Raw genomic sequence first — 15,248 nt, forward strand, 5'->3', positions numbered from 1 at the left:
TGGTTCATGAGTTGTAGTGAAATGGTTGGTTCATTTCTACATGTCCAAACAATTTGTGATGTTTGTGATCAGCATTACATAGCCTTCGTCTGAATTCTACTGTTTTCTGTTCAGTGCAAAACTCTACTAATTGTGATATCAGTAGCTTTGGAAATTATTATTCCTAAATACTTTAGCAATGCCAACTTTTTTGGAGTTGGAATCAAGGAGCGTCCATTAGAAAAGTTCCACCCCGGTGGTTTATAGTGCTGGTAAGATTTAACAGTCTTTATCAAGCCTTCCTATTGCATCTTATTATGATTTTAACATCACTGATCAAGTCCTGGGGAAGGGGAGGCCTTTACCCCGAAACGCATTGGCTATATTTGATGATCTTAACCAATAAATGTTTCAAGAAGTCCTCACCCACCCTAGAGCTCATCTGCAGAGGGCTCTTTTTGTTGCGATCAGAGCCATAGTAGCCTAGGACCAGAACAAAGTCCACCTACACCATACCTTAATTATGAATTGGCTCCTTTGAAGGAAGACATGTTCCATTTTATATTCATGAAGATGCAAGGATTGGAATGAATGGACTTTTCAGGCATATTTTTGTTTAAAAAAAAAAAAAACAACATTTATTTATTACAAATCATTGATAAGAAAGACTAGGACAAAGATAAAAAACATTTACATCGGTGAATGCGATTTAATACATGTCTCAGTGACCAACCATACAGTACAGAGTTCAAATTGAACCTCAGTGGACTGGGTTGGTAGGCTACAAAGGTTCTCTAAGCATGACAGTGACCCCAATAGGTAGCATATGTGTATATGAGATGACCTAAAGACTCGTCATACTACAATCATAAATAGAGGGGTTAATAAAGCCAAACCAGAGTAAATAAATTCTGCTTAATGTTCAAGAAGCACAGTTGTACTCAAAAGTTTGCATTCCCTGGCAGAAATTGTGAAATTTTGGCATTTTATATTGAAAATATGACTAATCATGCCAAAAAACTGTCTTTTATTCATGGATAGTGATCACATGAAGCCATTTATTATCACATAGTTTTTTTGGGCTCCTTTTAAAATCATAATGATAACAGAAATCACCCAAATGGCCCTGATGAAAAATTTACATACCCTGGAATGTTTGGCCATGGTACAGACACAGAAGGTGGCACACACAGGTAAAAATGGCTATTAAAGGTTAATTTCCCACATTTGTGGCTTTTTAAATCACAAGTAGTGTCTGTGTATAAATAGTCAATGAGACATAGATGCACTAAGCAGGCTAGATACCAAGCCATGAGGAGCAGAAAAGAACAATAAAAGACCTGCATAACAAGGTAATGAAACTTAACAAAGATGGAAAAGGATATAAAAAGATATCCAAAGCCTTGAATATGCCAGTCAGTACTGTTCCATCATTTAATAAGAAGTAGAAAATTTGGGGATCTCTTGATACCAAGCCAAGGTCAGGTAGATCAAGAAAGATTTCAGCCACAACTGCCACAGGGATTGTTCGGGATACAAAGAAAAACCCACAGGTAACCTCAAGAGAAATACAGCCTGCTCTAGAAAAAGATGGTGTGGTTGTTTTTAAGGGGCACAATACGATGATACTTGAACAAAAAAAGCTGCATGGTCAAGTTGCCAGAAAAAGGCCTTTACTATAGAAATTCCACAAAAAAGCCTGGTTACAATATGCCCAACAACACCTTGACTTGCCTCATTGGGATTTTTTGTGGCATTGGCGCAATAAAGGCTTCCCTCTGGCAGCTTAACCATGCAGCTCTTTTTTGTTCAAATATCGTTGTGCTCCTTAAAAACAACCACATCGTCTTTTTGGAGAGCAGCCTGTGTTTCTCCTGAGGTTCTCTGTGGGTTTATCTTTGTATCCTGAGCAATTCTTCTGCCAGTTGTGGCTGCAATCTTTCTTAGTCTATCTGACCCTGGCTTGGTATCAAAAGAGCCCTAAATTTTCCACTTCTTAAAAAGGGATTAAACAGTACTGACTGGCATATTCAAGGCTTTGGGTATTGTTTTATATCCTTTTCCATCTTTATAAAGTTCCATTACCTTGTTACGCAGGCCTTTTGACTGTTCTTTTCTACCTCCTCGAGGCTCAGTGTCTAGCCTGCTTATTGCATCCATGTGAGAGCTAACAAACTCATTGACTATTTATACACAGATACTAATTGTGATTTAAAAAGCCACAAATGTGACAAATTAGCCTCTAATTGCCATTTTAACCCATGTGTGCAACCTTCTGTGTCTGTACCAAGGCCAAACATTGCAGGGTATGTAAACTTTTTATCAGTGCCATTTGGGTGATTTCCGTTATCATTATGATTTAAAAAAATCCAAAAAAACTACATGATAATGGCTTCATGTGATCACTATCCGTGAATAAAAGACAGTTTTTTGGCATAATTAGTCATATTTTCAATATAAATGCCAAAACTTCATTCTGCCAGGGAATGCAAACTTTTAAACACAACTGTACATTCAAACATGCTCGACTAGTTTTGCGCTCTGGACGCACTTCTTTTGGAGCTTTATGAATATATATATATATATATATATATATATATATATATATATATATATATATATATATATATATTTTTTTTTTTTTTTTTTTTAATGCAAAATGTATTTGTCACTGAGGTAGGGCAGACAAGTAAACAGGAACTCCGCAGGGACACCAGGTCATATGAGGCAACTATGGGAATGCAGTACATGTGAGAACACTCATCAAACTCTAGAGTATATAAAGCACTTAGTGTGGGGTAAATAGATACCCTCCAGGTTGTAAGTAGGGTGGGTATTCACTTTCAAACATTTCTCCTGGCTCTTTCAATTCTCCAATGGGCCCTAGTGTATATATATATATATATATATATATATACTGTATATATATGCACACGTTCAGTCAGACACTTCTCTGAAAAACTTAGAAGTGAATACCCACCCTACTTACAACCTGAAGGGGATCTATTTACCAAACACTAAATGCTGCTATATATTTAAAGCGCTGCATAAATTGATGGTGCTATATAAATATCTGTAATAAATAATAAGCGATTGACCTATAAAAAATTATGGGAGATAAAAGGCAGCCCATAATAGAGATGGGTAAATAGGGTTGTGTGGGGCCCATAAGCGCTAGAGCTTTGACAAATCAGATTGGTGTAGCATAGAGGGACTGGCAGTTGTTGCGGGTAGGTGCACACACCTGACTTTGTTTTGGTAAATTAAGTCACCTTAATAAATTTTACTGAAAACAATATCAAAACAGATTGACAACAATTATTGAAATGGGGTTTTATATCTTCAAATATTTTTTATCAATGCATTAACCAATTGTATCCAAAGCTCGTTAGCTTTAAAATGCATTTCCCCCACAATGAAAGCAGCACAGGTGTAATAATTAGTAACTTTTCTAAGAAGCTCAGCAAATGTTTCATTTCTTATTTTGTAAAGAAAATTGGAATAGATGACCTGTCAGGCTCAGTGCTTTTCAGCACAGCAGTGGAAACATGTCTTTTTCTCATTATAGCGGACCTAAAGTAAATTTACCAAGGCATGGTCTCATGGGGGGGGGGGCTCCAAAACACAGTTAGATGTGCAAAAAAATCTTACATTCTTAAAATGAAATGGATCCTCAGCACTTCCCAGACACAGGCAATGTAGTCATTTAACCATTTTCAAGATGCATCTTGGGAGATTGATGATGCCAGGGATCCTCTGTCTAACCCCCCTGGGGGGGGGGGGGGGGCTCCAAAACACAGTTAGATGTGCAAAAAAATCTTACATTCTTAAAATGAAATGGATCCTCAGCACTTCCCAGACACAGGCAATGTAGTCATTTAACCATTTTCAAGATGCATCTTGGGAGATTGATGATGCCAGGGATCCTCTGTCTAACCTGTCCAGCACTCCTCTATTTCACAAGAAGCCAGCTTTTAAAAAACTCTGCATCCTCTGACTCCCTTTAATCCATTTATGCATTGCATCACCATTCAACAAAAAGAAGTTAAAATGACAGTAATTATAAGTAAAGCATTTGTAGGGGATGACTATATTGTAAGTGTGCAACTCTGTGCAGTTGGCTTTTCTGGTCTCTGCCCAATTTTCGGCCGGTCATTGAGGGTTGACCTAATAAAGACAAATAGGCTGTTCATTTTGCAAGGGACATTGCACTGTGCAAGCAAATTTTTCCCAGGGCTTAGTGAATGTGGTAAAAATATTCCTTTCTCAGTTGGGTCCCCCCCAGGTTCTGTTCTTGGACCTCTCCTATTTTCAATCTACACCTCCTCCCTGGATCAGCTGACAACCTCCCATGGCTTCCAATACCACCTCTATGCTGACGACACCCAAATCTATTTCTCTACCCCTCAGCTCACTCCCTCTGTCTCCTCGCGTATCACTAATTTATTATCAGATATATCAGTCTGGATGTCACACCACTTCCTCAAACTCAATCTATCCAAAACCAAACTTATAATTTTTCCTCCCCCATATGCCCCTTCCCCTGATCTCTCTGTCAAAATTGATGGCACAACTATAAGACCATCCCCACATGCCAAGATTCTAGATTTTTTCCTGGCCTCTGAACTCTCCTTTAAGCACCATGACCAATCACTGTACAAATCTTGCCGCCTCAACCTCCGCAACATCTCCAAAAAATGCCCCTTTCTAACCAATGACACAACAAAGCTCTTAATTCACTCGCTGGTCATCTCTCGCCTCGACTACTGCAGCTTCCTTCTCATTGGCCTACCTCTACATAGTCTATTACCTCTTCAATCCATCATGAATGCTGCTGTCCGACTCATCCACCTTACCAATCGCTCTGTGTCTGCCACTCCTCTCTGTTAATCCCTCCACTGGCTTCCGCTCAGCCAAAGAATTAAATTCAAAATACTAACAACTACATACAAAGCCATTCACTATTTAGCCCCCAGCTACATCACTAGCCTAGTCTCTAAATACCAACCTACTCATTCTCTTCTTTCCTCTCAAGACGCTCTCTAGCTCCCTCGTCACCTCCTCCCATGCTCGCCTCCAGGACTTTTCCAGAGCCTCTCCAATCCTATGGAATGCCTTACCCCAATCTGTCCACTTATCTCCTACTCCATTAGCTTTTAGACGATCCCTGAAAACCCTTCTGTTCAGAGAAACCTACCCTATACACACCTAACAACTGTATTTTCATTTTCTCCATCAGCTCATCCCCCACAGTTATTATCTTTTGTTTCCACTTGACCCTCCCTTCTAGATTGTAAACTCTAACGAGCAGGGCCCTCTGATCCCTCCTGTATTGATTTGTATTGTAAGTGTACTGTCTGCCCTCATGTTGTAAAGCGCTGCACAACCTGTTGGCGCTATATAAATCCTGTATAATAATAATAATAATACCCAGTCACAAGCAAGAAAACGTAGAAAAACAGTATTTTTGCTTGCACATGATTGGATGGTAGAAGTCAACAAAGCTTTACATCATCCACTAAGCTCTAGGGAAAATCCCTTTGCAAAGTGAACAGTCTGTTTACCCATCTAATAAAAGATGATGTAATGCTAGTAAACAACTATGTGCAGCATTTTGGATAAGATATATTGGTCTGGAAAATGGGAAATGCACATCCAGAGAGAAGCCACATATGCCTAATTTCATGTAACAGCATCATGGCACTGGTATCCTCAAGCAGGAAAGAGATGTTACCATATGTTGTGGACTACTCCTGTATAGCACCAATGGGTTTAGAAGTGCTCAGGAGTCTTGATAGATTCCTTCTGCTGAATGGCAGTAGCAGGATTAGTTCTTTAAATTGATATTAAAGGTTTTTTTTAATAACAAACATGTTATACTTACCTGCTCTGTGCAATGCCCTACTTCTTGGGTCCACTGCCGAAACTCTTGGCTCCTCCCCCTTAACCAGTGCCCCATAGCAAGATGCTTGCTATGGGGGCACAGGTACATGCTCACTCCCGAGCCCTGCTCTATGCGTCTGTAAGACACATACTGCTGTGGCTTGCCCCCAAGCCCGCTCTCCCCTCATTAGCTCAATGGCTGTGATTGACAGCAGTGGGAGCCAATGGCTCCCGCTGCTGTGTCTCAGCCAATGAAGAGAGAGAGACCCAGGACAGCTGAGGCTCCCATGCAAATCACTGGATCAAGAGGGGGTTCAGGTGAGTATTAGGGGGGCTGTGAGGGGGGGAGCACATAGAAAGTTTTTATCTTCATGCGTAGAATGCATGAAGTAAAAAACCTTCAGCCTTTACAACCACTTTAATAAAAACAGCGCTGCATGACCTTGGGCATCCTTTCATTAAAAGAAAAGAGATACTATGAAAATATGAATTGTCATGAATGAATGGTAAATGCTAACATAGTTTACATGTTTCATTTTTACAGTCACAAGGTAAGCTTTGGAGATTCTTGAGGACTGTATTTGAAAATACCAGTATCATTTATGTAAAACCATTTATAGTTTTGGGCTACACCAGACTCCTTGATTAAAGGAGAGATGGAGTTTAATTGGTTTATTGGGGACAACTCCACTTCTGTTCTAGTTTTGTTTGTTCATTAAAAAAAAAAAAAAAAGACAAAGTGATATTAAACTCTGTTTTTAAGCACTTTCGGCAGCTGATTTAATCACTTACTGTGTATGCAGCTTCTTTATCTTTTAATCCTTGTTCCTGTTTAAGTTGATGCTATCACTGCTGCCCCACTCTTTCATGGTGGGTCCTTTCACTTGTAGCATCTTATGAAGTCATCTATACAGGGACTAGAGCTGTGTCTCCCTACACCAGCCTTTCTCAACCTTTTTTCTCTAGAGGGACCCTCATTTTCAGAGATCAGGAAACCCCTGCTAAAGCTAAAGCTCAAAATGTTCCCTTATAGTAGTGCTCAAAATGCCCCTTTACAGACAACTAAAAATGATCATTAGTGTCATGCCACTGGCACTTTCAAGTGGCAGTGGCCTAAGGCCGGCCAGAGGCGGTTCAAATCTCGACTGGTTCAGCAGGAACTGGCCAAGATTTGAACTATGTATGGGCAGGCTGAATGTACCAATTTGATCAATCGATCAACTTGGGTACAAGCAACCTGCCATATTAGCGCTAGCAGCTGTTGTAACCGCTAGTAGTAATAACTGTGTTCTCCCGGATGGCTTCTCCCGCCAGGAGCATACAATGACTTGGGGGGCATTCCCCTGTCAACACCGTCCGTGTTTGCAGAAAATAAATTTGCTCCATCTATGGCCAGACTAAGAACTATGCAGATACCATCAAATGGGAAGTCAGTCAGCCACAGCTCAAGGAACCCTGAACAACTAGAGAAACCTTAGAGTACCACGGAACCCTGGTTGAGAATGGCTTATCTAGGTGGAAATGATTAAAAGAATGAGCTCACCTTGCATTGGGGAGAAAAGATTTCTGAATACAGCTCCTAGATTCTTCCAAGACACTAGAACGTTCCTAAGAATCCATGAGAAAGAATGCTGCTGGTGCTAAAAAAGATTATTAGTGCCATGCTGCTGGCTTTTTCAATGGGTATTGGTTCCAGAACTTTGCAGTCACCATCAAATGGGAGGTCAAACAGCTATAGCCACTTTTTGGAGGGATTCAAGGGTACCACGGAGCCCTGGTTTGAGAATGGATGCCCTACACTGTGTGCATCACTAGAAGGTCACAGCCCAGTAACCCAGGATGAGAAGGCACTCACATGCCCTTCCCTCCTAATCCCACTCCCCTTTCCAAGCTAACAGACTGGCTCCATACTGCACTGTTCACTGTTAACTGTTTCTTGTGAAGATCAGAAGTTAAAGGCAACAGCACTAAGAGAACAGGAGGGTTTAATATTACGTTATGATGTAGTCAGCACAGTTCAATGTGTGTTCCATCAAAACTGTTAATATAACCATGCATGTGTCATCTTGCATAAACTAGAATATATTTGATATGCAAACTTCAGTTTAAACTTCAACCATTTTATTATCATTTATTCTCTCTAGTTGCCCCACCTGTGGATTTCACAGTGACAGCTGTCGGTGATCACTGGATTGACCTGGCATGGGAAGGAACCTCGGCTGTGGCAGAGTATGTCATTTCATACCAGCCTGCAGTACCAGTAGAGTGGGGAAATCAGCAGAGATTACAGCAAAGAGTACCTGGAGACTGGAGTGCTGTCACCATCAGAGAACTGGAGCCTGGAACAACCTACAATATCAGCGTCTGCTCCGTCATCAGCGACATCACCAGCGAACCTGCCAGCATCACTATGTCCACTCGTGAGTGTCTATAATCAGCAATGTATTATCTGTGTGTTGTGAAAGCTGTAAATTCAGAGCTTGCTGAATCCTTTAAAGCAAAACTCAAGCAAAAAATTATCAATTAAAAATGAATGGCCTATATTCACCCTTAAGTGATTAAGAGATTTCCCCTGCAGTATCTTTTTCTGCCACTAGATGTCCTTAGTCTGATGGCCAGCATCATTCAACCCACTTCCTCTAAGCCCGGGACATCCTGGACCGGTGGACCCTTTCACAGCCTGTGACTGGACAGTGAAAGGTAGAACAGTATAGTGATGAGCATATAGTGATGAGCTCATCTCCCTGCTACTCTGATTTCTCTATCAGCCTGCTGCTCGTCAGCACATAAACTAATTGGCTCATTGTACTGCTTCTTCCTCTCACTCTCCAGCACGAGGCTGAGAGCACCTTAAAATCAGGTACTTACACTTGTAAAGGGGACATGCGATTGGGCAGATATTGGCGCCACATTATACAGTCCCTGCCCTGCTTCTTCTTAGATAGGACAATCACCTACCTGTTATTGGGGGCCTCGGTCAGAGGCCCTCTCACAACATCCCCAACCAACAGCCTTAATATTTAAGAATAAATGGAATGTCCACACACAAATACATTTCCAGCACTTTACTGCAACTTCACATCTTCACATAACTTACGTGGCATATCACAATTGACATCTGAATCTTCGGCGTGGAACACCTTGTGCAAGGTTGAACATACTGTAGAGTCACTTCAGTGCAGAGCACAAGTACACATCTTTTAGTTAAGCCACCTTCCCTCTTCTCCATTGTTCTTCTTAGGAGCACCACAGAGTTGGGATTCCTTCCCGGTGTATACTTAGCCCACAGCCCTAGGATTCGATCACAAGACAAGCAGAGGGTCAAGGGGACAAGGTGCTTTCGTCAGTATATCAGTCTCTTCCTGATGTACCTTTGCCTTGCCCAGCTGGACACACTCTCAGATGGCAAAAACATTCCCAGGCCTCCACCATTACTCACAAATGAGGCCAGGGGAGACAGGACAACTACAGCTAATCCTCCCATGATCTATACCTTCTTGCCTGGGAATTTAGACTTGAAAAGGGCCCTTTAGTTCAGCTCTGTGTAGGACTACATTTTAGCAGCTGTGTGGTGTCCTGTTCCCATACTATCAGCTCTCTAAGGTCCCCTCACACACTGGCATTCATGTGGACACCAGCTGTAAAAGTGGAGCTAACACCTGATTACAAATTTCTCCTTACCAAACCACATTAGCAACAGAGATGTCTAGTGGCAGGCAAGCTAACTGCACCTCCCAACACACTGCTTGCATATAAAAATACATTTAATTAATGGCTACAGAATGTAATTTGTGTCTTTTGTACCTGCCTAGAGTTTAGCTTTAAATGTGCAATCTTTGCTAGAATTATTATAAACTTTTGGGTGGATGTTGGATAGTAAGTTTCAGATCTACCGGGCACTTAGCAAGCAATTGTCTGTACTTGAATTCCCAGCTCCAGCCACTTACTGTGAGGATATCTCCTCTAAATTTTCCATTTGTTCTTTGATTTAACATTACAGAAAAGAACTGTAGCAGAGAAATCTTACCAATAGAGTTTCTGAGAGATACACAGTATGAGAAGCCAGGAGGTGACTATATCTGCCAAAAATGAAAGATCAGCTGCAGACTTGCTGTTAAAATTGCAACGCTGGACAAAACTTGGAGACACAACCGCAAAAAAAAAAAAACACCTTTATTGGTAGAATGGAGAAGAGCTAAGCTTGCCATACACTGATCAAAATTTGTCCAGATCAGCAGGGACTGGTGGAAATTCAATAAGTGGGTGGCTGTCCCTGTATGATAGAAGACAATCTAAAGGTTAAAGTGCTGAAAAGGGACATGCTGGAAAACTTTTATCTATCAGTGGTTGCAGCTGCTGATCAGGTCTCGTGGTCAGAATACAATGTATCACTCCGCTTGTGTGGATGAGGGAATCCCTTCATTTTTTAATAAATAAAAGACCCATCTATGGTCAGCTTTACAACCTTGGTTCTGATTGTTGTCTGTGACACCCTTTGAGGAGATTTCTTTTCATTTGCTTTGTCATTGGGGCACTGGAGTTGATTTAAATGGACTGTTCACTTTGCAAGGTAATTTTCCCCAGAGCTTGGCGAATAAGGTGAAGCTCTGCTGACTTCCATCCAATCACGTGCAATCAAAAATGCTTTATTTTTTATTTTCCTTGCACATGATTGGGTATTCATTGCAAAGTGAAATTTTGTTGCATTCACTGAGCTCTGGGGCAACTTCAGCCTATTTGCTTTTAATGAATCAACCCCACAAGATCAATGTATGATAGGGTACCATCAGGTCAGGAAGTGCAGGGTATATCCTCAAATGGGCATACAGAGTTTGATTCACTAAAGGCAAACACGCTGTTGACTTTGCAAGGCAATTTGCATCAGAGCTTGGTAAATGGATGCAAAGAATACCCAATCACATGCAAGAAAATAATGATTCCATGATTGGATGACGACATCCTCTTATTCTGTGAAAAAGTGCAGCTTACCTTGCAAATTGAACTATCTATTCACACTTAAAGCAGAGCTTCACCCAAAAGGGGAAAGTTCTGCTTGTTTGCCTCCCCTCCCCCCCCCGCTGCCACGTTTGGCACCTTCCGTGGGAAGTAAGGGGGGAAGCGGGTATATGGTTTTGACAGGTACCCACTGCCACTTCCGCTTGAGTTCACCTCAGTCCCCCTCCACCCTCCCCCACCACTGGGCCATTCACAAAGTGTAGCACGCTTCGCACATGCGCAGTAGGGAACTGGCTGTGAAACCGCAGGGCTTCACGCGGCGACAGCACCCAAGAGCTAATTGAAAAATCGCCTCAGGTGAAGACACCGCTGGATTCGTGGACAGGTAAGTATATTAAAAGTCAGCAGCTACAGTATTTGTAGCTGCTGACTTCTAATTTTTTCTGAAGAAGTTTGGAGCTCCGCTTTAAGTAAATCCATCCCACTGACATCAGTAAAATCTGACAGAGCCTCTAACATTCCCTAAAAACACAAATAGAGAATTGGCTGGAATTTGGCTTTAAGTTATTGTTTGATTTACTTGAATTAACAATATAAAATCACTACCTCACCAAGTTAGTTATATTACAAGTGCTGTGACTTAATACAAGCTCATCCCTGCTGCTCAAGGGACATATCCCCGCCATCCATGCTGGAAACATAGATGTGATCTGACATCTGCTAGTGGCATCCTCAGTGCTGTGTAAAGTACTGGTCCCAGTAGTGGGACCATTGGGACATTGTGAATGCTTGGTGCTGAGCCTTTCCAGGTCTGCAATCGGTGTCAGCCGTGGAGAGAACAGACGGAGGCTCTGATCTCTGGTCTGTTTAGACTATTTAGACCCCTGATGTTTTATTTTACTGCCAGAGAGCAGCCGTTTTTGGCAGGGAAAGGGGGAGCTCATAGAGCAGCAATGCTCATCTCATTACTTTTGGGCTCTCGGAGAGATAAAGCTTTACAGGGAGAGCATCCCTACCTCTTATGACACCAATTAAGAGAAAAAGAAATTAAGGGTAAATAAAACAAAAAGCAGAGAGAAATACATTTACACATGTAAATACACATACAGTATGAATACATACCTGTACGTATGATACATACTATACAGTATATACTGTATACCGTATATATCAGGAATATGTCATTAGCGGACCTCCAGCTGTTGCAGAACTACAAGCCCCATGAAGCATAGCAAGACTCTGACGGCCACAAGCATGACACTCAGAGGCAGAGGAATGATGGGACTTGTAGTTTTGCAACAGCTGGGGGTCCACTAATTGCATATCCCTGGTATATATAATATAATATACTGAGCAAAATTATAAACGCAGCACCTTTGTGTTTTCCCCTATTTATCATGAGCTGAACGCAAAGATCTACGACTTTTTTTATGTACATAAAAGGCCTATTTCTGTCAAATATTGTTCACAAATGTGTCTAAATCTGTGTTAGTGAGCACTTCTCATTTGCAGAGATAATCCGTCCACCTCACAGGAGAAGGAGCGGTGGAGAAGGTGGCCGTCTGACCGATGCTTTCAGACAATTTTTTTAGTCCCCAGCCCCAATGGTTCCAGCAACCATGCCAGCGTCTGTTTTACATGGTGCAGGAATACTTAGGGGCAAGATCTGACTTGGACACCTTTTCCACCGAAAATCCTCTGGGTTACTGGGTCTTGAGGATGGATCACTGGCCAGAGCTTGCACAGTATGCAATTGAGCTACTGGCCTGTCCTGCATCCAGCGTTCTTTCGGAACGCATATTCAGTGCTGCTGGAGGCTTTGTAACCAATCACAGGGTGTGCCTGTCCACCGAATCGGTCGATCGCTGACCTTCATAAAAATGAATCAGTCTTGGATCATCAGCTACCAAGCACCTGATGCTGATGTAACCGATTGATTTTTTATTTAATGTGAGATCCCTTCAAGACTGCCTATGCTGATGCTGAGTGACTATCTTGTTATGCTGAGTGACAATCCTCTTCCTGCTCAATTTTCATGCTGATAGCTTGTAAGAACATTTTTGGTTCTGGGCACTGCCACCAGTGGCCAAGGCCCAATTTTTCTGCCCCTGTTTAGCAAATGCATGTAATTACAATTTTTGATGCAATACTTTGCAGCAGGGCTCATTCCTGCGCTCCAACTATAGTATCTGTGAGGGGTTGTAGTGCTGTGGCACCAGCACCAGTGCCCAAGGCCCAATTTTTCAGCCCCTGTTTAACAGGGGCGTATAATTACAATTTTTGATGCAATACTTTGCAGCAGGGCTCATTCCTGCGCTCCAACTATAGTATCTGTGAGGGGTTGCAGTGTTGTGACACCAGTGCCTAAGGCCCAATTTTTCTGCCCCTGTTCAAGAGGTGCATGTAATTACAATTCTTGATCTAATATTTCACAGCAGGGCCCCTTCCAGCGCCCACCAAGAGTAACTGTGAGGACTTACAGTGTTGTGGCACCAGTGCCACCACCAAAGGCCCAACTTTTCTCCCACTTTTCAACAATGGCATGTAACTACAATTCTTGATCTAATATTTCACAGCAGGGCATCCTATGCCTTAAGGTGAAAAAACACCTGGCAGTCACCGGCCCCCTAGCCCCCCCATTTTACTTATCTGAGCTCCTTCATCTTCTTCGGCGGGGACGCGCCATACTTCCCTCCATAGAGTCCCGGCTTTGATTGGATAGATTGATAGCAGCGCAGCCATTGGCTCCCACTGGTGTCAATCAAATCCAATGACCCGAGAGCCGGGGGGGGCAGGGTCGAGTCATACATTCGGCTTCTATGGAGCAAGGTAACCTCCTCGGGAGAGCGCTTCTTCTAGGGGGTTATCTAATGCAGGGAGGATATTTTTTTTTTTTTTATAATTTAATGAAACCACGCCTTTTTTTTTTTTAACTACCTATGCGGGAAGGGGGCGGCCACATGCCCATGCTGATGGGCTCAAAACATTAAGCCCTTTCAGTCCATGGGAATATAGGCCGCACCTCTCCCCTCCCAAATACCTGTCTATAGGAAAAACCTCCGATAAGTGGCATACATTTTTCCATACATCTATTTACCCGACGCCTAATTTTCTCCAAGTTTTTAAATTGGGCATCCTGCAGCCATAACAGCCTTGGAACTATTTTGGAAAAAATTATCGAGTTATTCGGGGAAGCTAATTTAAATTAATGAAGGTCTCACTTCATTGAGAACAGCAAATCCAGCGTTTTCACTTTACCCACATCATTACCCCCAAGGTGAACGATTAGCACATGCGGAACCAGCCACATTTCCAATAACCTGGAGAGATAAAGCATAAATTAAACTATTAAACTATTGAAGGCCATGAATTCCTTTCCATAGAACTTGAAATTCCTCATAATCCAATGATAGATTGGGTGTATAGCACCGCTTCCTGGCTTTTCTGTTAGCCCAAAAAATAAAGGAGTGACCCAGAACCCAAATGCATCTTCTACCACCTAAAAAATTAAAGAGAGAGATCAGGTCTGACATACAATTGAAATCGGTGAGAAACCCACCTCCCCAGTTTTTTAATAATGGCATCTTCCAGGCCCATCCTAGCAGCTTTGGTCACTGCACCGATTCTAAAGAAATGAAAGGTGAAATTAAGTAGATGTGGACCTAACTTCCTCAAGCATTTTTTTAGGACACTGTTAAATTGGTATCTAGTGAGGGGGGGATAAATATAAATGAACCAAAAAGGGGCCCTCACTAAAAGGCCTTATCAACATGTAATCGTTTACAACCTGTAATGGACAAATCTCCACATCTCCACAACTAAAAAGGGAGATCCACATTCCTTTACTGGCTGAATCAGTTTTAGAATTAGGAATACATATATTTATTCCTGATCTATAAACCAAAACATGGTGTTTTAATAGACCTGAACTTGACCTCTTATTTCTTGGTAACAATTCTGAAATTCTCATTGCTCCAAAAAATGTTAATACAAATGCAGTTCTAAATAAAATAGCCTCAAATTCAGAGAAACATATAGAATTGGTAACTCTACATATTTCTTTGAGTAATGGGATAGAAATGGGCCTCCTAGTATCTGAAAACGAATAATTCTTCCTATAACCTTTAAGGGCCTATTGAATCGAGAAGAAGGATGAACAAGAAGGGAAGCCTAGCAACTTAAAGAAAAACGATACACCTGCTAATATTTTTACAATGTGGCTATAAGATAATTCTAGCTGCATTAAGGTGCATCAAAATACTTGGATATCTTTTTCTGAAGGAGAATCAAACTGCTGACTAAATTCATCTAAGAATATAATCTACCGGAGCCATGCAGCTAAATATTCAGCCCATGTACTATCAGCCACCGATTGCTTGATTGAATTAATCAGAATCTCTAAATTAGGTTCCATAGATGGTCTGGACATA

At 41.6% G+C, this 15,248-nt stretch overlaps 1 protein-coding gene across 3 annotated transcripts in view; it reads left to right on the top strand.

Annotated features, from left to right (window-relative positions):
• TNR (tenascin R) overlaps positions 1-15,248 on the top strand; it is a 932,265-nt gene that overhangs the window by 650,985 nt on the left and 266,032 nt on the right. For all 3 annotated transcript variants that reach the window (XM_073593414.1, XM_073593413.1, XM_073593415.1), the window contains one exon: positions 8,007-8,282. In XM_073593414.1, the coding sequence (XP_073449515.1) occupies positions 8,007-8,282 (276 nt within the window). The remainder of the gene's footprint in view (positions 1-8,006; positions 8,283-15,248) is intronic.

This window comes from Aquarana catesbeiana, linkage group LG07 (genome assembly GCF_042186555.1).
Source record: "Aquarana catesbeiana isolate 2022-GZ linkage group LG07, ASM4218655v1, whole genome shotgun sequence".
In the NCBI taxonomy this organism is placed as follows: domain Eukaryota; kingdom Metazoa; phylum Chordata; class Amphibia; order Anura; family Ranidae; genus Aquarana; species Aquarana catesbeiana.